The sequence below is a fragment of the Gobio gobio genome, assembly GCF_949357685.1.
Source record: "Gobio gobio genome assembly, chromosome: 2".
NCBI classification, from domain to species: Eukaryota; Metazoa; Chordata; class Actinopteri; order Cypriniformes; family Gobionidae; genus Gobio; species Gobio gobio.
The window spans coordinates 10,854,808-10,879,953 of record NC_137098.1 but is presented as its reverse complement, the minus strand read 5'-3'; the positions used below and the strand labels follow the sequence as shown (position 1 = coordinate 10,879,953).

Sequence of the window (25,146 nt, the reverse complement as noted above, 5' to 3'; positions counted from 1 at the left end):
TTGGCAACTAGCCGACCTGAAAAATATGCACATGAAATGAAACCTTGTTTAACTCAAACATAACATGTCAGTAACAAACTGTACAGCGTGCAAGATTGTCATTATGTTTATACTTTCGTTTTTTGGGGCACTCTCCCTCTGCCATGGCGCTCCAGTTTCTAGATACACTGAACTGATTAATTCGGTTCGGGAGAAGAGATAAAAGCCCGCCCGCCCACACTGACAATTGATTGGTTGACTTACCAAAACAAGCCAATCAGGATGCTCTCCGTCTTACATGCGCTTCATTAGGTGCACACCAGCACACACACGCAAGGTCTCTCGCTCTCTCTGCCGTGCGCGCGTGCACAGTTTGCGGTTAATTGTTACCTCTTACCGCTACAAATCTGACTCCGTTTAGGTCTGCTCTGCCGTCTTGTTACACGTCAGTAACAGCGAAACATGGCCAATGAGGGAGAGATGGAGATTTATGATTGATTGGTTAGTGTTTTGTTATTGTGTGAGTGTGACAAGCTCTGGTGTGACCAATAACGCGTGAATGCAGCATGATATGAGGGAAATACACGGAAGTGAATCGCCAACATTAAGAAATGAGATCGCATTTGTTTGAATCGAGATCGTGATTTTTTTTTTCTTTTTTCGATTAATCGTGCAGCCCTATATGAGGGTAAGTAATTAATGACAGAATTTTCATTTTTGGGTGAACTAACCCTTTAACAGTCGGCTTGTTTTAAGCGCAGACCATTCTTCAATCCTAGTTCCCACACGAATATATTAAGTATTCAGTTCATTTTATCATGAAATTCAAACTCAAAATGGACTCAAAAATCACTGTATAGGGTTTGTAAACAATGTCACGTAGCATCACATTTACCCCAGAAGTCATTCAGTGTCCACAGCTGTTAGTTCACTAGAGAAAATAACTCTTTCGCTAAATATATGCACTTTATTAGCCTACATTCATTCTACTTAACCTGTTAGTGATGTCTTGATTATTTAATGTATGTTTAAATAAATCTGTCATGGAAAATGACAGCCACTGTATAAATGATTATATTTCAACAACGATTTGGATAAACTATTTTATTATTAGATTTAGAAGTTAATGCAAAAACTGCCTTATGTGAAGTTTGCATACAATGTGTTATTCAAGTGTTGATTATTAGATCTAAAAATAAATGGCAACTGAATTTAGGCTAATAGTTTGGGCTCTGTTGTTAACCTTTTATATTAATGTGCAAGTAAGGGCTCCCTATAGTTTACAGCATTATCTTTAAGAAACTTTTAGTTTATAATTGAATTAATTTAAGGACAGACACACTTTTTTTCAGTAAACCACTGTTTAATAAAAATAAATAAGCAATTTTGTAAAACTGCTGTACCGAACCCTGACTTAAAAACTGAGGTACGCACCGTGTCAGTTTTGTGTACCGTTACACCCCTAGTATGACAACTTTTTTGCAACTTATTTCTATACCGTATACCGTGATAAAAGCTTGAGCAATTAATCGCAACATTAACATTTTATTCCGTCACATGCATAGTCACACATCAGGAGAGAAGACTTGATATTGCGAAAAGCTTGCATGACTAATGCGATTGAAGCAGTGGGATTTGGAGGTCAGAAGTCTGACAGTAAGATCTGCCACTCTGCAGTAATAGGTGCCATTTACAGACAGCATCTTGATCCATGTGCAGCATGGGAACATATATTGATGTGGTACAAGATCCATATATTCCAACACATTTTACTTTCTATTGTGCATGCATTGTTCAGAAAATGCAATTAATGAATAGGTGCATATTTGATGCATCTATAAATGTTGATAAACCTCTGACTACTGTTGTAAAGGTAGTAGGGATGCGCTGTATACCGGTACTGGGGAAAATACGTGTGTGTGTGTGTATATTTTATTTCAAACGGTACAATATCATGATTTTGCTAATTTTGGTAAATGCTGCTGTTCCGAAGTTCACCGCTAGGTGGCAGTGCGCTACCCAAACTGATGTGAAACCGGCAAATGTGGCAACATGGAACAAAATAAATACAGCAGTTGAATCTCACTCAACACGCCCAAACTAATTAATAGAGTAGATGTGAAATTTGGAAGTACTTTGCTTATAAAACTGCTGAAGAAGCATCAAACCTGGCCAAGCATCTGTCACTTGCCATTCCTGTCTTGTACAAAACAATCTAATTTAGACACTTTCTTTTAACACTGATCAACGCACATGCATAAGATCGTATCGTTTAAATATCACAATCTCCAGCGTTCGATTTCAACTTGTGACGTTTAGATTTCATAATATTTGCACGTATACTATTGCACTATTTACATTCGCGAAGGACATAACCAACTGTTTGTGACTACTCACTAAAGATGGACATTTTTGACATAATTTTGTGTGTATTTGACTAAAAAAACATCTTAATTTGAAATGCGCAAGCTCTTTAGGCTTGTGTTTGTTGTTGGTATGAGTGCAAGGAAAACTCAGAGCTAGGGCTGTAATCAACCAAAGAAAATCTTGGTCGACTGAAGTCCTGAAATTTTCGACTAAAAATGACATTAGGAAAAAAAAAGTTAAATGAATTAGCTGCGCACTGTGCGCAGTACTTGGTAGCCTTGTTGTTTGCCTAAATGAATTATAAATAAACATAAACTAGTAGGCTATTTGCAGTATATAAAATCGTTTTTGACCTGATTATTTTGCACTGAAATGAGTCTGACACACGAGTCTATCGGCTCTGACAGCGTTGCATCACGTGCACCTGCGCAATATCATAGCCAATGATTTCCGAAAATATAGTACCATGTAGGTTGTAGGGCTGCAGGTATCGATTCTTTTTGTAATCGATTAATCTAGCACTTAATCGGATAAAAATCTGTGTTTTTAAACAACCAAAACAAATAATGCATAACGAAAATGAAGAGGAAAAGCAATTGAATTTATTAATATGCACAACAGGTTTCATGCTGTAATCTAAACCTGACATCAAAGTAAATATCTTTTATGTAGATTTCTACACCTGCAGCATTTACCATTAGGCTACTAACAAATATATCATTTCTGGGGTGAGCCTATTTGCTATGGTAACCTAGAAACCTGTGTGCGTGCGTGTGCGTGAGGCTTCATTGCAATTTGGTACTGAATACATACATTCATTTTCAATAGAACGCTGCATTTTGGCTTGCATAGCGGTGTATTTTAGGTGAAGCATCCGTTCGAAAAATCGCGTCACAACATCACGTCCCGGTGTATATAGTGAATGCTGAAATTATTGTTGCGTGGCTATAAAAGTTTAAGCATATGTGATGCATTGCCACGATTGGTCTGACTGGCGCGAGAGAGAGGAGGGTGCATGCATGTGTGAGTGTTACTGATTTTCTACTATTAAAGTTGGAATTTTTCCAACAAATGCAAAAAGTGCATTTCTTTGTGATTTTAAAATACTTGAAGGAAACGGTTCACTTTCAGCAGTTATTGATGTCTGTGGGGCAGATTTATGTTTGTTGTACATCAGATACAGATACTTTAACACAGTAGTAGACCTACATTACATTTATTTGGATGCATTAATGAGAGAGTGATTGTGTGTGTGAATTACTCATTCCGTCTCTATTCATTATGAAGCTGTGATTTGTAATTACTTCAAAGGTATTAAAATATATTCCTTTAACGGTTGAGTTTCTAAGCTACTTTAGTGACTTTACTTTAGTCACAGGACGGCGTTGACACTGCGTTTCTGCACTGCTCTCCGCGTGCGATCTTCACGCGAAAAGAGTCTGCCGTCAGGGCGCGCGTTAATTGTCGAAGACACGACACGGCTCGGCTCTGTGTCACACCAAGATAATTATGTGAATATAGTGTTGGTGAGAAGATAAAGGCCATTTCTAGAGGGAATATGGAGTATTTGGAGCTGCAGCAGGTCATTTTATCACTCTTATCAGGTGCGTTAACAGAGTAACTTACAATTGCGTTTTCGCGTGATGCGGCGTGAGTGTTGTTTCTCTTTAACGTTACTGTTATATTTTATATTTTCTCAGTGTTACAAATTAAAGTTGTGTATTTCCATTTCGCAAAACTTTGATATTTACTAGGGTATCCAATTAGGGCCGTTGAATGAACATGTGCATCCGCGTCACAATCAAATAAGCAAAATATCGAGGGAGCACGCAATCATTAAGATTAGATTGTGTTTTGTTTAGGGATGCACCGGTTGACCGGCCAAAAACCGGTTTTTGCTTCTAGCGCGCGATCGGCGACCGGCCGGTTTTCTTTGTATTTTTCTGCCGATTTATCCGGAAGTGCGCCCGCGTGCACATACGCCTATATTGCAATCATTCGCGAACATGTCACTAGTGTGTTACAAACGGAAACTGGAGAACTGAGGAAGAGCCGCTTTCCTGCGCGAGCCTACCTCTCCGCGCCCTGCAGAAGTGCAGATAGTGAGCGTTTGTTCAGCTCCGCTTCATCTGCTCACACAACGCGTCTGCTAATGTCCGATTCGCGAAACAATGACTCCTTTGAACCGAATCATTTTAACGACTGGTTAGAACAACTGATCTGTCCAACACTTGAACTAACGAACCAGTTTATTAATACAGTAACAAATGTACTGCTCATGGTTAGTTCATGTTAGTTAATACATTAACTAATGTTAACTAATGACCATTATTCTAAAGTGTTACCTTTTATTTTACCTTTTACCATGACATGCTCATTTAAATTCAACTTCAAAGATTATAGTATAAATCCGATGTGTCAGAGGTGAATATATATTCAGGTTATAAAGCGTTTAAGGTTGCTTATCATTCAAGCATGTTGTCAGTTTGAGAGAACTACTGTATGTTGTAAACGTGAGTGGATCTGTAGAAAGAATAAATATTTACAGGTGACTGTATGATGGTAAACTATTAAATGTAACGTTAATGCTGAAAAAAATTATATAATATGAATAACTTGCACTGATTTAGCATTGCAGTTTTAATAAAATGCTGTGCTTTGGACTTGACTGGGTTTGGTGTTAAAGAGCACCTATCATGGAATTTTGAAATTTACCTTTCATGTAGTGTGTAACATAGATCTAAGTGAACAAAAACATCCTGTGATAGCTTGAAATATGACAGTGCACCGTATATATAGTTATTTTCTTTCAAAAGTAAGAGTCGACTCAGAGTCATTTTTAAGAATCGTTAGAAGACCGAAGCTTTTTCACTGACTAGATGACGTCAACTTGTCAAGTTATTTGAATACGATACGCCCACTTATTGCGCTCCAAGACGCCAGTGAAAACTAGAAAACATCATGGCGACGAGACGCTGTGTTCTGAAGTGCGACTCAAAAGCAAACTTTTTTCATCTGCCCAAGGATGAGCATTTGAAGACTAAGTGGTTTGAAGACAAACCATACATCGTCGCGATTGAGTGTTTATTATTAGTCGTCAAATGTATGTTTCGCGATCTCAGGAAGCTTTTATTATGGACTTCTATTATGGCACATGGTATCTTCGTCTGTCTGTACCATATATGGACTACATGTGCACAGAGCGCCCTCCGGCTGCCAGTATGAATTGAAAACAACACATAAGAGAGACTCAATCGCTCATGATTAGGATACATCTGCCCATTTTGAGGAAGTATTGAATAAAAAATACTCCTCTGTTTAGAAATTTGACACAGACATATGAGAATCTATCAATATGTCTCCTCATCTGCACACTTTTGAACTAAAAGCCCTGAGGGATGTTGATTTGTCGCGAGTCTTCGTGAGGAGTTTTTTTATGAATGAGATCAGCTGAGGCTCATATTACAATCAAACAGTACCGACCCGGTTTTCATATTCATAACTCCTGACACATATTAACAAATTACTGTCATTATAAGACTTTGATGGGCATTCCGTTTCCGAGAATATCTGCACAGACTATACCAATCACAACTGACTGGGTCATCTGACCAATCACCGCAGATTAGCGTCACGTAAAGGCAGGGTTTTGAAAAGTGAATCACTAAAGGAATCATTTGAGAATCGCTGTCAAAACAGGTAAAAATAAATGCATATTATAAGAAAACTAAAGTCTTTTTTGTCATTGCATGCATGCAAAACTGTTGTTGGGGACTTCTAAAACAATATTTGGAACATTTTAAATGCCATGATAGGTGCTCTTTAAATTGACTTGTACAAGCAACAGTAGCTACAATTTTCAAATTTAACATGATAGCCTACATAGAGGTTTTGACTCAGAGTGTAACATACTTGTCTGCGCCGATAGCATTGTGGAGTGCGTCGCCATGTAGTGCTGTTGTGCTTCGGGAGACCCGAGTTCGAGTCCTGCCTCATGGACCTTTCCCAATCCCGCCCCCCTCTCTCTCCCACCTTACTTCCTGTCTAGCTACTTTCCTATCCTAATAAAAGGCAAAAACGGCAATACTAAATCTTTAGAATGTAACATACTTGTTAGCAGTTGAATTTTAAAACAATTGATCAGAACAAGTTAAATATAGTCGGAAAAATCATGTAGGGAAGTCTGGAAAAGTTTGGAATTTTTAAATGAAAATTGTGTAGGAACCCTGCAGACTGTTACCTGTGAAACAGGGGTGCTCTGAACCCCATTAGCAATTAGTGCTTTCCACCTGATGAAATGAACATGGCAAAACTGACAATACAGATCCACTTTTGCGGCACGACTGAAGCGTGGTGTTGTGACGCTTCCCCTCATGTGTATGTTGATGGGCATTCCTCAACTTTACCGCTATGGGCGTGCTTTTGAGCCATCGGGGAATGAAAAACAAAGGACCAGCGAGAGACTTCCCTCCGTCTCCATGTGCTCCACTTCTATTGGATAGTTGCGTCACGTTCAACGGATTCATTTGCATAAAGATGGGCTTCGGCCAGCTTTTTTGGAATGCATTGCGGGCACGTTAAAGTCGCTTGACGTCACCCATAGGAATAAAGTGGGGTGCAGCGCGACAAGTGTTGCACAGACAAGTAGATCCGCACCTTGATGAAATGAACGCGGCGCGGCAAAACTGAAACGAGTGCGGCAAAAAATCGTCCAATCAGAATTTTGGTTGAGCCAGAATGTATCGACTGGGAGATTACAGCCCTACAAAGAGCTCCCATACCATGTATTACAAAATGCTATAAAATTGCTTCCATGTTTAAATGGGCAAGGTTTAAAAAGACGTGGGCAAGTGATTTCCGTCAGCTCTCCCGAAACGACAGCGAAAGTGTGGAATCTGAGCCAGAGATTGCTTTTATAGTGCAGGTGCGATGTCTTTTGAAGCCAGAAGCAATTTGTGAATTTTGAGAGAGAGAAAAGGGAGACGTGCAGTATTGCTGAAATTACTTCCCACAAAGTTTTCAAATGCCTGATTTGATGTGATAATCTTTGTTGATTAATTTAATAATACATTTTTGCTGTAATTTCCCGCTTTATAAGCCCCAAATTTGCGCGAGTGAGTAAAATGATGCGCAATACCCGTGCCAAAATTCAGACCCTGTATGGTATCGATTTAATACAGGTCTTCGGTATTAGATTGTGGTACCGTACCGAAGCCAAATTTGTGGAATCGAGCCATCCCTAAAAGGTCGAATTTTTTTTTAACCCATGTAGTTAATTTTCTCTACTCTTCACTTTTGTGGGCAAGTACATTAAAAGTGCACTTACTGTAAAATAAAGTGCAACCATTATAAACCACATTTTAAATTCCTCAGAAGGATTTTAGTCCAAGGAACTAAAGTCAGATCACATCACACCAAACTATCAATTTAAAAACCTTCACAATACAATGAGTAATGTTTAATTGTCTACACTCATAGAATGTTGCACATTGGCCGAAGTAAGTGTTTGAAGGGTCTCTCTCTGCCATTGCATTGCCCTGTAAAGTGGTGCACGTGGGAGCCATTTTGCCATGCTGCATGACTCATCAGTTTCCAACTTGCTCTTTTCTTTCACCCAACCTGATGTTGCAATCATGCCGTAATGATGGCTGCCACGTCCTCATTTACCCTCATACACAGAGCCTTGATTGTTTTAATAAATAAGTGGGCTGAATTTAAATAATGGACTTGTAGTGTGATGCTGATTCTCGTGCCAAAAAGACCACCTCAGTGTTAAAGGATGCCATAATGCTGGAAAAAGATGTTTGCAATTAACAGGAAGATAAAGTCAATACTTGTCAGTCATTGTCAACTAACATTATGCACTTCTCTTTGTTTTTTTTCTTACAGTACATCTTTGGGGAGTTCAGCCCAGATGAGTTCAATCAGTTCTTTGTGACTCCCCGCTGTTACGTTGAGGTAAAAATATTTACACACGTTAATGCATGTAAAACACATGAAGTATAAGGCAGTTTAAGCTTTTTTTGCATTTGGCATTTTCTACCCTAGTTTAACTTTATTTTATACAAATTGAATTATTTGCAAAATGTAATTTCCATAGCAAATTTCAATGTAATTTTAGTCATGTATTTGTTCTCACAATTTGCAACATCTGAAATGGATTTGTCATTAACACTGTGCTTATCTTTCAGTGTAATCTTTCTTAACATTTTTAAATATTTGACGTTACTAGTGTAAGAAATGGTAATTTTACTAGGGCTGTAATCAACCAAAGAAAATCTTGGTCGACTGAAGTCCTGAAATTTTCGACTAAAAATCGACTAAAAATGACGTTAGGAAAAAAAAACGTTAAATTAATTAGCTGCGCACTGTGCGCAGTACTTGGTAGCCTTGTTGTCTGCATAAATGAATTATAAATAAACATAAAAAACTAGTAGGCTATTTGCAGTATATTAAATAGTTTTTGAGCTGATTATTTTGCACTGAAATGAGTCTGACACGCGAGTCTGTCGGCTCTGACAGCGTTGCATCACGTGCACCTGCGCAATATCATAGCCTATGATTTCCCAAAATATAGTACTATTGTCAACTAGATATCATCACAAGAACTTTTGAGGAATATGCAACATAATTTAGACAATTGTTTTTGTCATATGTATTATAATAACTGACAGACAGTAAAATTGCAGCCGCTCTGTGCAGCTCGAACAGGAGCTGAGCTCAGCTTCACGGCTGAGACACGAATAGACTATTAACTTAAAGCTTTTACTCTTAAACACAAAAGGCACGTCCACTTTAATAAAAAATGAATATTTATTAAACAAGCCAGATCAAGAGCAGAAAAAACGCTCTCACAATTAAATAAATAATATAAGTTACAGAAAACTAGCCTTCTTCAATCTGTCTCTCTTCTCCAGTGGGTTGGGCTAATCCAAAAGTGAAAACAATGGGGGTGTTTTGAAGACAGTCTGTTACCTGTGAAACAGGGGTGCTCTGAAAACACCCCCATTAGCAATTAGTGCTTTCCACCTGATGAAATGAACGCGGCGCGGCAAAACTGATGAAATGAACGCGGCAAAACTGATGAAATGAACGCGGCAAAACGGACAGTACAGATCCACTTTTGCGGCACGACTGAAGCGTGGTGTTGTGAGGCTTCCCCTCATGTGTATGTTGATGGGCGTTCCTCAAGTTTACCGCTATGGGCGTGCGTTTGAGCCAGCGGGGAATGAAAAACAAAGGACGGGCGAGAGACTTCTCTTCGCCAGTTGGTTGGGCTAATCCAAAAGAAGTGAAAACAATGGGGGTGTTCTGAAGGCAGACTGATACCTGTGAAACAGGGATGCTCTGAAAACACCCCCATTAGCAATTAGTGCTTTCCACCTGATTAAATGAACGCGGCGCAGAAAAACTGATTAAATGAACGCGGCAAAAACTAATTAAATGAACGCTGCAAAAAAATCGACCAATCAAAATTTTGGTCGAGCCAGAACGTATCGACCAATAATCGACTGGGAGATTACAGCCCTAAATTTTACATTTAAATTGATTTTAATTTTGCTCCAAATTGTTGCACATGGGAAATGTAACAGCCATCTTGCTACATGTTATGCCCATCATACTCTTCATCCTCTTTTTTCCCTCCTTCTGTACAACAAAAAAAATGCATGAGTCATTGTTATTTAGTGCACATCCTTTGCTGTCCATTCTAATTGTGGATTAAACTTCGACCTTCCACTCAAGTTCATATTATAAAAATTGATCTGTGTTTAGTTCAGGTAACACTTAAATTTACAGTTTATGGAATAAAGGTTTGTTTGTATGTTTACTTTTATTGACTTGTAATTGGGTGATCTTGTGCAAATTTCTTACCAGCTTCCCCCCTTCAATGATAAAGTCTCCTGCGTCAGCCATTCTTCAGGTAAGATGAAAGCCTCACTTGAATGTTTCTACAAATACTGATTCAAAAATAAAGATATGAGTTACAGACTATGAGCTCCTTAAGAACAATTACGCCCACATAATGGTTTTCATGTATTATGCATTGACCATATCTTCACACATAGAATACAAAAATCATAATATTCATCTGTCCTATTCACATCCTAATCATTAATTGGTAGAATGGCCCTCATTCATCAGTGAGTTGAAGCCTAAGGCTACGTGCACTTCTCTGTAGTCTTAATAATCTTTCCCGAGACAGTATCATATTGCCCTCTCAGGTAGTTGTGACCTTCACCCTCATCTGTATCAATTATTTAGGAGGTTACTGCACTCCTGCTGTGCCTTACATAACGGAATCATTGAGACGGCAGGTTTGCGGTGAGTTTTCGGTCCACTACACAGCGCCTTACTCTTGTTTTTGTTGCAGAACTCAACACCCAGATCTTAAACACTGACAGCTTTCTAAACCTTCCCCTTTATCAACCTTAAACCCTTACTTATTCTTGCCTGTCCATTTAATCTTTGGAGCTTTGCATGCCTAGGTGCCAGGCGTCTCTCTGGCGCATATATGCATCTACCTGCAGTGCTTGGAGTTGATGGGAGTCTTTTGACACTTTTTTTTTTTTTTTGTATTACTTTTCTGGAAATTCTGTCTCAACTCATCACAGCTCGAGAGTGGACTAAGAATGTGACTTCATGGACCTCTTCGTCTTTCAGGACCTCTAACAGAACACCTGAAAATGTGGCAGTCTTGACAGTCCACAGCCTGCTTATGAGTTCGTCCTCCATGCTGTTCTAAAATAAAATCTAAAAATGGATACTAACAAAGGATGTGGTCTTACCTATTCATTTATCCATTGCTTGGGAACTTGGTTTCCATGATGACTTCTGGTTTCATTGATTTTTGCTGATTACTGGCTAATTTTGAGACTCAAAGATTCACTAACGCTGCTTTCATTCACTTCAAACTATCCTTCACTGCTTAGTCTGCACAGTTCACTACCTCAACCACTTTTCAATCAATCAGATTCTTTGTATTTGATTAATAACTACATGATGCATTAAAAAAAAAATACCATTGTACATATTTTCAGCCTCCAGCATAGCTTATTGAATGATCAGAATACGATTTTTAACTGTAAACTAAGTTGAAGCATCTTTTTATTAAGAAGATAACCATAGAAATGCCCGTGTGGATTAACCTGTTTACATGTACATCAATCTAACTGAGATGTTTTGATCTGCAGGAGAGGACTACCAGCATATCGAGTTTGGCGTGGATGAGGTAATAAATGCGGAGCCTGTGGCAGTGAAAGACTCACTGTACAAAGTCTCCAGCACTCTTAATCCTCAGGCCCCAGAGTTCATCTTAGGCTGCCAACCATCTCAGAAGGCCTTTTCCACAGCCTCGGCAGTCGCTGATATCCCAGATGGTGCCGACTTTGACTCCCTATGCCGAGGCAACTCCGAGACCTCATCCCACCAGACCTGTTCAGACATGGATGGGGGTTCGGGTGGCTTGGGACAACGGAAGAAAAAGAAAAAACGGCCGCCGGGATACTACAACTACCTGGAGGGTTCCAATAGCACCGGCATGGCTACAGATGGAGTAGGGGCCTCAGGGCTGGTTAACGGACATAGTCCAAATGCTCCACTCCTGGGTTCAGAGGACATGATAGGGGACATGCTAGCTGGGGCTGAGCTCACCCCCCCAAGTTCTGTAACATCCACCACATCCACACCCCAAACCGCCCCTCTTTCCCATCAGAGGACTTGTGAAAGCCCTGACAATTCAACATTGGACTTGATGAGCGGAGCTGCCTCTTTGTTAGACAGAAACGGTGCAGCTTCTTTGTCTTCTTCTTCTTCGTCCTCTCAGAGCAGTGGGGTTGCACAGGGTGCCAGGACTGCAGAGCAACATGCAGAACCCCCGGCCCTAGAGAGCCCAGTACTCCTGGGTAATGGAGGACACAGCTCCTCTCCACCATCTCCTCTTCCTCCTGCTGCTTCTCTGGCCACCCCCACAACCACAATTCCTGCTACTACTGATCAGAGGGAGGCCGAGGGCTCGGGGGAGGCTAACGGGGTGCCAGAGACTGCCTCGGCTGCTGGAGCCGCAGACGGACTCCAAGACTCGTCTGACACGGGCGAGGTGCAGTCTGCTTCCTCTGTTATCTCTCTGTCCTTAGACTCTGAAGTTCAGCCGGTAGTCTCGCCCGTTCCCCCTGCAGCACCTGTGGCCAACCCCCCAAAATCCTGGGCCAGCCTCTTCCACAACTCCAAGCCTCTGCCTGGAGGTCCTCAGGCTTACGTTGAGGTGAAGAGCGCGCCTGTTGTTGTTGCGTTAACACCAGCTGCCTCTGAGTTGCCTGAAAAGGCCAATGAGGTGCGTGAGAGCCCTGTCCCTGTGTCTGAAGATCCTATGGCCCTAAAATTGGCAGGTAAAATATGACACAACAATGTTGATGGTTTTGAGTCCAAATGTTGTATTGCACAAAACATGCCTATCAACTGTTTGTTTTTAAAGCAAATGCTTTCTTGCTGATTTGGCTAAAGGGATAGTTCACCCAAAAATGAGAACTGTCATTTACTCACCTTAATGTTGATCCAGATGTATAAGATTTTTGTTCATCTTCAAGACACAAATGAAGATATTTAATGAAATCTGAGAGATTAGTCACGCCATTGAAAGTCCATTCCACAAAAAATTTGGACATTTCAAAGTTCATAAAGAATGTAAATGTAAAGGGATTTAATCCAAGAAATTAACTGATTTAATTTAGGCTTTTATTTATATTGATCAACACATCTCATTCATACGTGTTTGATGCACAAGAACACCTTTTTTTTTTCTTCTTCTTTATCTTTATTCTTTATCCCTTCCCCGTTGCCCCATGAAAGGGTTAGTTCAACCAAAAATGAAAATTCTGTCATTAATTACTCACCCTCATGTCGTTCCAAACCCGTAAGACCTTCGTTCATCTTCGGAACACAAATGAAGATATTTTTTATGTTATCCAAGAGCTCCCTGACCTCTCCATAGCCTGCCATGTAATCAACTCTTTCAAGGCCCAAAAAGGTAGTAAAAACATCGTTAAAATAGTCCATGTGACTCCAGTGGTTCAACCTTAAATTTATGAAGCGACAAGTACTTTGTGTCCAAAGAAAACATACACTTTTTTTAACAATTTAATTCTAGCCTGTGCCAGTCTCCTATGCAGTTTCCATTGTAGATAGTGCAGCGCTCTCGAGATCTACGGCAGCTGATGCAGTTCACGTGAGCACAACGAGGCATGCACGGGAGCTGCACTGTATTTACAACGTAAACACAAAGTATTCTCGTCGCTTCATAAAAGGTTGAACCACTGGAGTCACATGGACTATTTTAACAATGTTTTTACTACCTTTCTGGGCCTTGAAAGTGTTAATTAAATTGCAGTCTCTGGAGAGGTCAGTGAGCTCTCGGATTTCATAAAATATCTTCATTTGTGTTCCGATGGTGAACGAAGGTCTTACGGATTTGGAACGACACGAGGGCGAGGAATTGGTGACTATTTTCATTTTTGGTACTTTTGTGTCAATGGTTCACACGATCAATGCCTCAGTCTGTAGAGATTTCCCATTTATAAGCAAACTGAAATGTCAGTTAACTAACATATTAGCTTATTTACTATTTAAATGTTCAGTTTGATCTGTTAAAATAGAATAATTTATCTTGAACAAATTTCAGAAAAATCTTTGAAGTAGGGCTGTGTATCGATACAGATATTTTGATTCCAATTCACACGATTTCGATTTGATTGAGAACTTATTTTATTTACACGTTGTCTGTTACTTACAACTTTGTTCTCTTTCATGTCTTTCGCTTGAATGTTTAAATTGGCAAGGCTTAAAAACGCATGAAAATTATGAACTTTTGTGACCATTCGGCACTGTCCGGAATGTCTTTCCGGAAGGCCGAAAGGCACTCCTTCATCTGCCATGTTGAACACTGAATGAAACATAACTGCTGTAACATCGCGCAAGGTAAATAAGAGGATGACATCTAATGGGAAGATTAATATCAATCAGATATTATGTTCAATGTTTGCGGAAATAAATATAAAAATATAGCTGCAAGCAGCAATACCGGGGCCAAGCGCAAAGAAGAAGACAAGACATGCCAAAATGGCTGGCAGTGGCAGATCAACTGGAGCAATGAGCAATTAATCACGTTTTAAGATGATTTTAGGCAAAAGGCTGAAAAATGCATTGTAGTCTGAGAGTGTCAGACCAACTGCAACAATGAACAATTATACAGTTTAAGAAAATTAGGCAAAATGGCTGAAATATCATATATAGAGTCACTGATAATATAAGTTAATGGTTTATCACTTTTGACCAATAGTTGGCGCAGTTACGAAATTGATATGGTGTGGTCAGAATAAGAGAACAATGACACATGCAAAGTTTGATACCAATATGTCAAAGCATTGCAGAGATACAGCCTCAAGAGTCATTTTGGCATCATGCCTCAAATTCGTCGCTGCAGTTTACAAAAACGGTTTCATCTATTGATGCAAAATCCCTAACTTTTTGTTGACACAGTCTGAAGATGATACGATTCGATTTTGGTGGAAATCGGACAAACGGTCTAGGATGAGTTTGAAAATGTAGATTTTGATCAAATAAGAACATTGAGGACAGGATGTTTGACCAAATATGGCAAAATTAGTATCTATGTTCACGGCATGAGCCAATAAATGTATTATGACCAGTTTCATTAAACTAGGCTAATTTAATCAAAAGTTATTAGCATTTTTGTAAATTTTGTTATAACCTTTGACCACAAGGTGGCACTGCCCCAAAACTTTTTGAGTACCTTCAAAGCATGGTGCGGAAGACATACCACATTTCATAACGATAGACTAATGCGTTTGTATTTTAGCACATAATTCAAAATGGCCGACAGCCAAAATGGCCGATATGGTAAAATTAAATATCAGACGACTCGGCATGCAGTCCTGAATCTAACGAGACAACTTTTATGATTTTTGGACAAACGGTTAAAAAAATGATAAAAGCAAAAATATCCATTCTTTGTATCTCCGGACCAGTAGGTGGCACTGCGCTGAAACGCAGCATGTTGCCTCAGGTCATGCTTGTGATGACATGTACCAAGATTGGTTTGAATACGATAAAGGATTGCGGAGATATTGCCTTATGAGTGTTTTTGCAACCGCTACGCAAAATTTGTGTGCGCCTTTATCAAAAACGATTAGACAAATCAACTTGATTTGCAAAAGTTTTTGTCAGCATGGTCTGAAGATGATATGGTTCAATTTCTGTGCAAATCGGACAAACCGTCTAGGACGAGTTCGCAAAAGTAGGTTTTTTGGAAAAGTAAAAATGGCGGGGAAATTGTCATGACCGAAAATGACGTCATAGGGTGCAATTGAATCGGTATGAGCCAATGAATGTATTATGACCAGTTTCATTAAACTAAGCTAATTTAATCAAAAGTTATTAGCATTTTTGTAAATTGTTATAACCTTTGACCACAAGGTGGCACTGCCCCAACACTTTTTGAATACCTTCAAAGCATGGTGCGGAAGACACATACCAAGTTTCATAACGATAGACTAATGCGTTTGTAAAATATAGCATTTTAGCACATAATTCAAAATGGCCGAGAGCCAAAATGGCCGATATGGTAAAATTGAATATCAAACGACACGGCATGCCGTCCTGAATCTAACGAGACTACTTTTATGATTTTTGGACAAACGGTTCAAAAGTTATAAGCAAAAATAGCCATTTTTTATATCTCCGGACCAGTAGGTGGCGCTGGGCCGAAACGCTGCATGTTGCCTCAGGTCATGCTTGTGATGACACGTACCAAGATTGGTTTGAATACGATAAAGCGTTTCGGAGATAGAGCCTTAAGTGGGTTTTTGCAACCGCTACGTAAAATTTGTGTGCGCGTTTATCAAAAACGATTTGACGAATCAACTTGATTTGCAAGATTTTTTGTCAGCATGGTCTGAAGATGATATGGTTCAATTTCTGTGCAAATCGGACAAACCGTCTAGGACGAGTTCGCAAAAGTAGGTTTTTTTGAAAATTAAAAATGGCGGGGAAATTATCATGACCGAAAATGACATCATAGGTTGCAATTGAATCGGCATGAGCCAATGACTCTATTATGACCAGTTTCAATATACTAGGCTAATTTAATCAAAAGTTATTAGCATTTTTGTCAAGTTTGTTATATCTTTTGACCACAAGGTGGCACTGCCCTAAAACTTTTTGAGTACCTTCAGGGCATAGCATGGAAGTCACATACCGAGTTTAGTAACAATATACTAATGCATTTGTAAAATATAGCATTTTTTGACAAAATTCAAAATGGCCGACAGCCAAAATGGCCGATATGGTAAAATTGAATCTCAGACGACTCGGCATGCCGTCCTGAATGTAACGAGACCACTTTTATGATTTTTGGACAAACAGTTCAGAAGTTATAAGCAAAAATAGCAATTTTTCGTATCTCCGGACCAGTAGGTGGCGCTGCGCCGAAACGCTGTATGTTGCCTCAAGTCATGCTTGTGATGACATGTACCAAGTTTGGTTTGAATACGATAAAGCGTTGCGGAGATATTGCCTTAAGAGTGTTTTTGCAACCTTTACGTAAAATTTGTTTGCGCGTTTATCGCAAATGATTTGACGAATCAACTTGATTTGCAAGATTTTTTGTCAGCATGGTCTGAAGATGATCTGGTTCAATTTTCGTGCAAATCAGATGAACCGTCTAGGACGAGTTCGTAAAAGTAGGTTTTTCGGAAAAATCAAAATGGCGGGAAATTTTTTATGACGGAAAATGACGTCATAGGGTGCAATCGAATCGTCTTGAGCCAAGGAATCAGAGGAAAAAAGAATTTTGTTTCTAGCCCTTATGGTTCAAAAGTTATTAGCATAAACATGAGTCAAATTTTGGACTGATGGTGGCGCTAGAGGGATTGAGTTTGAGACTCCAAATTTGCTACGGTGACATTTCAGACTGTCCTCTATTAGTGTGCCAAATTTCACAACTTTTTACCATACGGTTCTATGGGCTGCCATAGACTTCGTGGCGGAAGAAGAAGAAGAAGAAGAAGAAGAAGATGAAATATAGCTGCAAGCAGCAATACCGGGGCCAAGCGCAAAGAAGAAGACAAGACATGCCAAAATGGCTGGCAGTGTCAGATCAACTGGAGCAATAAGCAATTAATCACGTTTTAAGATTATTTTAGGCAAAATGGCTGATATATTATATAAAGATTCACTGATAATATAAGATAATGGTTTATCACTTTTGACCAATAGGTGGCACAGTTACGAAATTGATGTGGTGTAGTCAGAATAAGGGAACAATGACACATGCAAAGTTTGATGCCAATATGTCAAAGCATTGCAGAGATACAGCCTCAAGAGTCATTTTGGCATCATGGCTCAACTTCGTCACTGCGGTTTACAAAAACGGTTTCATCTATTGATGCAAAATCCCTAACTTTTTGTTGACATAGTCTGAAGATGATACGATTCGATTTTGGTGGAAATTGGATAAACGGTCTAGGATGAGTTTGAAAAAGTAGGTTTTGATCAAATAAGAACATTGAGGACAGGATGTTTGACCAAATATGGCAAAATTAGTATCTATGTTCTCGGCATGAGCCAATAAATGTATTATGACCAGTTTCATTAAACTAGGCTAATTTAATCAAAAGTTATTAGCCTTTTTGTAAATTTTGTTATAACCTCTGACCACAAGGTGGCACTGCCCCAAAACTTTTTGAGTACCTTCAAAGCATGGTGCGGAAGACCCATACCAAGTTTCGTAACGATAGACTAATGCGTTTGTAAAATATAGTATTTTAGCACATAATTCAAAATGGCCGAGAGCCAAAATGGCCGATATGGTAAAATTGAATATCAGACAACTCTGAATACCGTCCTGAATCTAACGAGACAACTTTTATGATTTTTGGACAAACAGTTCAAAAGTTATAAGCAAAAATAGCCATTTTTTGTATCTCTGGACCAGTAGGTGGCGCTGCGCCGAAACGCTGCAAGTTGCCTCAAGTCATGCTTGTGATGACATGTACCAAGTTTGGATTGAACACGATAAAGCATTGTGGAGATATTGCCTTATGAGTGTTTTTGCAACCGCTACGTAAAATTTGTGTGCACGTTTATCAAAAACGATTTGACGAATCAACTTGATTTGCAAGATTTTTTGTCAGCATGGTCTGAAGATGATCTGGTTCAATTTTCGTGCAAATCGGACAAACCGTCTAGGACGAGTTCGCAAAAGTAGGTTTTTTGGAAAATTAAATATGGCGGGGAAATTATCATGACCGAAAATGACGTCATAGGATGCAATTGAATCGGCATGAGCCAATGAATGTATTATGACCAGTTTCATTATACTAAGCTAATTAAATCAAAAGTTATTAGCATTTTTGTCAAGTTTGTTATAAATTTTGACCACAAGGTGGCACTGCCCCAAAACTTTTTGAGTACCTTCAGGGCATGGAGTGGAAGACACATACCGAGTTTAGTAACAATACACTAATGCATTTGTAAAATATAGCATTTTAGCACATAATTCAAAATGGCCGACAGCCAAAATGGCCGATATGGTAAAATTGAATATCAGACGACTCGGCATGCCGTCCTGAATCTAACGAGACCACTTTTATGATTTTTGGACAAATGGTTCAAAAGTTATAAGCAAAAACAGCCATTTTTTGTATCTCCGGACCAGTAGGTGGCGCTGCGCCGAAACACTGCATGTTGCCTCAAGTCATGCTTGTGATGACATGTACCAAGTTTGGTTTGAATACGATAAAGCGTTGCGGAGATATTGCCTTAAGAGTGCTTTTGCAACCGCTACGTAAAATTTGTTTGCGCGTTTATCGCAAATGATTTGACGAATCAACTTGATTTGCAAGATTTTTTGTCAGCATGGTCTGAAGATGATCTGGTTCAATTTTCGTGCAAATCGGATGAACCGTCTAGGACGAGTTCGCAAAAGTAGGTTTTTTGGTTAATTAAAAATGGCGGGGAAATTATTATGACGGAAAATGACGTCATAGGGTGCAATCGAAATGGCTTGAGCCAAGGAATCAGAGGAAAAAAGAATTTCGTTTCTAGCCCTTATGGTTCAAAAGTTATTAGCATAAACATGAGTCTAATTTTGGACTGATGGTGGCGCTAGAGGGATTGAGTTAGAGACTCAAAATTTGCTATGGTGACATTTCAGACTGTCTTCTATTAGTGTGCCAAATTTCATAACTTTTTACCATACGGTTCTATGGGCTGCCATAGACTTCGTGGCGGAAGAAGAAGAAGAAGAAGATGAATAATAAATATAGCTGCAAGCAGCAATACCGGGGCCAAGCGCAAAGAAGAAGACAAGACATGCCAAAATGGCTGGCAGTGTCAGATCAACTGGAGCAATGAGCAATTAATCACGTTTTAAGATGATTTTAGGCAAAAGGCTGAAAAATGCATTGTAGTCTGAGAGTGTCAGACCAACTGCAACAATTAACAATTATACAGTTTAAGAAGATTAGGCAAAATGGCTGAAATATCATATATAGAGTCACTAATAATATAAGTTGATGGTTTATCACTTTTGACCAATAGGTGGCGCAGTTACGAAATAAATATGGCGTGGTCAAAATAAGGGAACAATGTCACATGCAAAGTTTGATACCAATATGTCAAAGCATTGCAGAGATACAGCCTCAAGAGTCATTTTGGCATCATGCCTCAAATTCGTCGCTGCGGTTTACAAAAACGGTTTCATCTATTGATGCAAAATCCCTAACTTTTTGTTGATACAGTCTGAAGATGATACGATTTGATTTTGGTGGAAATCGGACAAACGGTCTAGGATGAGTTTGAAAAAGTAGATTTTGATCAAATAAGAACAATGAGGACAGGATGTTTGACCAAATATGGCAAAATTAGTATCTATGTCCTCGGCATGAGCCAATACATGTATTATGACCAGTTTCATCAAACTAGGCTAATTTAATCAAAAGTTATTAGCATTTTTGTAAATTTTGTTATAACCTTTGACCACAAGGTGGCACTACCCCAAAACTTTTTGAGTACCTTCAAAGCATGGTGCGGAAGACACATACCAAGTTTCGTAACGATAGACTAATGCCTTTGTAAAATATAGCATTTTTTGACAAAATTCAAAATGGCCGACAGCCAAAATGGCCGATATGGTAAAATTGAATATCAGACGACTCGGCATGCCGTCCTGAATCTAACGAAACACCTTTTATGATTTTTGGACAAACGGTTCAAAAGTCATAAGCAAAAATAGCCATTTTTTGTATCTCCGGACCAGTAGGTGGTGCTGTGCCGAAATGCTGCATGTTGCCTCAAGTCATGCTTGTGATGACATGTACCAAGATTGGTTTGAATACGATAAAGCGTTGCGGAGATATAGCCTTATGAGTGTTTTTGCAACCGCTACGCAAAATTTGTGTGCACGTTTATCAAAAACGATTTGACAAATCAACTTGATTTGCAAGATTTTTTGTCAGCATGGTCTGAAGATGATCTGGTTCAATTTTCGTGCAAATCGGACAAACCGTCTAGGACGAGTTCGTAAAAGTAGGTTTTTTGGAAAATTAAAAATGGCGGGGAAATTATCATGACCGAAAATGACTTCATAGGGTGCAATTAAATCGGCATGAGCCAATGAATGTATTACGACCAGTTTCATTTAACTAAGCTAATTTAATCAAAAGTTATTAGCATTTTTGTAAATTTTGTTATAACCTTTGACCACAAGGTGGCACTGCCCCAAAACTTTTTGAGTACCTTCAAAGCATGGTGCAGAAGACACATACCAAGTTTCGTAACGATAGAATAATGAGTTTGTAAAATATAGTATTTTAGCACATAATTCAAAATGGCCGACAGCCAAAATGGCCGATTTGGTAAAATTGAATATCAGACGACTCGGCATGCCTTCCTGAATCTAACGAGGCCACTTTTATGATTTTTGGACAAACGGTTCAAAAGTTATAAGCAAAAATAGCCATTTTTCATATCTCCGGACCAGTAGGTGGCGCTGCGCCGAAACACTGCATGTTGCCTCATGTCATGCTTGTGATGACATGTACCAAGTTTGGTTTGAACACGATAAAGCGGTGCGGAGATATTGCCTTAAGTGTGTTTTTGCAACTGCTACGTAAAATTTGTTTGCACGTTTATCGAAAAGGATTTGACGAATCAACTTGATTTGCAAGATTTTTTGTCAGCATGGTCTGAAGATGATCTGGGTCAATTTTCGTGCAAATCGGTTGAACCGTCTAGGACGAGTTCGTAAAAGTAGGTTTTTCGGTTAATTAAAAATGGCGGGAAAATTTTTATGACGGAAAATGACGTCATAGGGTGCAATCGAATTGTCTTGAGCCAAGGAATCAGAGGAAAAAAGAATTTTGTTTCTAGCCCTTATGGTTCAAAAGTTATTAGCATAAACATAAGTGCAATTTTGGACTGATGGTGGCGCTAGAGGGATTGAGTTAGAGACTCCAAACCTGCTATGGAGACACTTGAGACCGTCTTCTATAAGTGTGCCGAATTTCATAACTTTTTACCATACGGTTCTATGGGCTGCCATAGACTTCGTGGCGGAAGAAGAAGAAGAAGATGAATAACAAGCAGCAATACCGGGGCCAAGCGCAAAGAAGAAGACAAGACATGCCAAAATGGCTGGCAGTGTCAGATCAACTGGAGCAATGAGCAATTAATCACGTTTTAAGATGATTTTAAGCAAAAGGCTGAAAATGCATTGTAGTCTGAGAGTGTCAGACCAACTGCAACAATTAACAATTATACAGTTTAAGAAGATTAGGCAAAATGGCTGAAATATCATATATTGAGTCACTGATAATGTAAGTTAATGGTTTATCACTTTTGACCAATAGGTGGCACAGATACGAAATTGATGTGGTGTGGTCAGAATAAGGGAACAATGACACATGCAAAGTTTGATGCCAATATGTCAAAGCATTGCAGAGATACAGCCTCAAGAGTAATTTTGGCATAATGGCTCAACTTCGTCGCTGCGGTTTACAAAAACGGTTTCATCTATTGATGCAAAATCCCTAACTTTTTGTTGACACTGTCTGAAGATGATACGATTCGATTTTGGTGGAAATTGGACAAACGGTCTAGGATGAGTTTGAAAAAGTAGGTTTTGATCAAATAAGAACATTGAGGACAGGATGTTTGACCAAATATGGAAAAATTAGTATCTCTGTTCTCGGCATGAGCCAATGACTGTATTATGACCAGTTTCATTAAACTAGGCTAATTTAATCAAAAGTTATTAGCATGTTTGTAAATTTTGTTATAACCTCTGACCACAAGGTGGCACTGCCCCAAAACGTTTTGAGTACCTTCAAAGCATGGTGCGGAAGACATGATTTTTGGACAAACAGTTCAAAAGTTATAAGCAAAAATAGCCATTTTTTGTATCTCCGGACCAGTAGGTGGCGCTGCGCCGAAACGCTGCATGTTGCTTCAGGTCATGCTTGTGATGACATATACCAAGATTGGTTTGAATACGATAAAGCGTTGTGGAGATATAGGCTTATGAGTGTTTTTGCAACCGCTACGCAAAATTTGTGTGCGCGTTTATCGAAAACGATTTGACAAATCAACTTGATTTCCAAGATTTTTTGTCAGCATGGTCTGAAGATGATCTGGTTCAATTTTCGTGCAAATCGGACAAACCGTCTAGGACGAGTTCGCAAAAGTAGGTTTTTTGGATAATTAAATATGGCCGGGAAATTATCATGACCGAAAATGACGTCATAGGGTGCAATTGAATCGGCATGAGCCAATGAATGTATTATGACCAGTTTCATTATACTAAGCTAATTAAATCAAAAGTTATTAGCATTTTTGTCAAGTTTGTTATAACTTTTGACCACAAGGTGGCACTGCCCCAAAACTTTTTGAGTACCTTCAGGGCATGGAGTGGAAGTCACATACCGAGTTTAGTAACAATACACTAATGCATTTGTAAAATATAGCATTTTAGCACATAATTCAAAATGGCCGACAGCCAAAATGGCCGATATGGTAAAATTGAATATCAGACGACTCGGCATGCCGTCCTGAATGTAACGAGACCACTTTTATGATTTTTGGACAAACAGTTCAGAAGTTATAAGCAAAAATAGCAATTTTTCGTATCTCCGGACCAGTAGGTGGCGCTGCGCCGAAACGCTGTATGTTGCCTCAAGTCATGCTTGTGATGACATATACCAAGATTGGTTTGAATACGATAAAGCGTTGTGGAGATATAGGCTTATGAGTGTTTTTGCAACCGCTACGCAAAATTTGTTTGCGCGTTTATCAAAAACGATTTGACGAATCAACTTGATTTGCAAGATTTTTTGTCAGCATGGTCTGAAGATGATCTGGTTCAATTTTCGTGCAAATCGGACAAACCGTCTAGGACGAGTTCGTAAAAGTAGGTTTTTTGGAAAATTAAAAATGGCGGGGAAATTATCATGACCGAAAATGACATCATAGGTTGCAATTGAATCGGCATGAGCCAATGACTCTATTATGACCAGTTTCAATATACTAGGCTAATTTAATCAAAAGTTATTAGCATTTTTGTCAAGTTTGTTATATCTTTTGACCACAAGGTGGCACTGCCCTAAAACTTTTTGAGTACCTTCAGGGCATAGCAAGGAAGTCACATACCGAGTTTAGTAACAATATACTAATGCATTTGTAAAATATAGTATTTTTTGACAAAATTCAAAATGGCCGACAGCCAAAATGGCCGATATGGTAAAATTGAATATCAGACGACTCGGCATGCCGTCCTGAATGTAACGAGACCACTTTTATGATTTTTGGACAAACAGTTCAGAAGTTATAAGCAAAAATAGCAATTTTTCGTATCTCCGGACCAGTAGGTGGCGCTGCACCGAAACGCTGTATGTTGCCTCAAGTCATGCTTGTGATGACATGTACCAAGTTTGGTTTGAATACGATAAAGCGTTGCGGAGATATTGCCTTAAGAGTGTTTTTGCAACCGCTACGTAAAATTTGTTTGCGCGTTTATCGCAAATGATTTGACGAATCAACTTGATTTGCAAGATTTTTTGTCAGCATGGTCTGAAGATGATCTGGTTCAATTTTCGTGCAAATCGGATGAACCGTCTAGGACGAGTTTGTAAAAGTAGGTTTTTCGGAAAATTCAAAATGGCGGGAAAATTTTTATGACGGAAAATGACGTCATAGGTTGCAATCGAATCGTCTTGAGCCAAGGAATCAGAGGAAAAAATAATTTTGTTTCTAGCCCTTATGGTTCAAAAGTTATTAGCATAAACATGAGTCAAATTTTGGACTGATGGTGGCGCTAGAGGGATTGAGTTAGAGACTCCAAATTTGCTACGGTGACATTTCAGACTGTCCTCTATTAGTGTGCCAAATTTCACAACTTTTTACCATACGGTTCTATGGGCTGCCATAGACTTCGTGGCGGAAGAAGAAGAAGAAGAAGAAGAAGAAGAAGAAGATGAATAATAATAATAAGAACGGGAACGGTTTCAATAGGTGCCTTCGCACCTTCGGTGCTTGGCCCCTAATAAGATCGATTTGTGGCTTTTGAAAATCAATATCGAATTGACCACTTTTAAAAAATGATTAAACGAAAAAAAATGTTTTTGCCCAGCCCTACTTTGAATGGTCTTTAAGCAGCTTTTTTGCCTACATTGACTTTATAGGGACCATGTCTGTCAAGCTCCGAAAAGCATCACAAAAGCGGTCCATTTATCG

At 39.1% G+C, this 25,146-nt stretch overlaps 1 protein-coding gene across 6 annotated transcripts in view; it reads left to right on the top strand.

Annotated features, from left to right (window-relative positions):
- Nucleotides 1–25,146, top strand: part of usp10 (ubiquitin specific peptidase 10) — a 64,428-nt gene that overhangs the window by 23,875 nt on the left and 15,407 nt on the right. For 2 of the 6 annotated variants that reach the window (XM_079809337.1, XM_079809336.1), the window contains exons 2-6: nt 8,236–8,304; nt 10,222–10,267; nt 10,609–10,668; nt 10,959–11,066; nt 11,538–12,731. In XM_079809337.1, coding sequence (XP_079665463.1) covers nt 8,236–8,304; nt 10,222–10,267; nt 10,609–10,668; nt 10,959–11,066; nt 11,538–12,731 — 1,477 coding nt within the window. The remainder of the gene's footprint in view (nt 1–8,235; nt 8,305–10,221; nt 10,268–10,608; nt 10,669–10,958; nt 11,067–11,537; nt 12,732–25,146) is intronic. The other 4 variants (XM_079809339.1, XM_079809338.1, XM_079809341.1 and 1 more) reach the window with 2 other exon arrangements.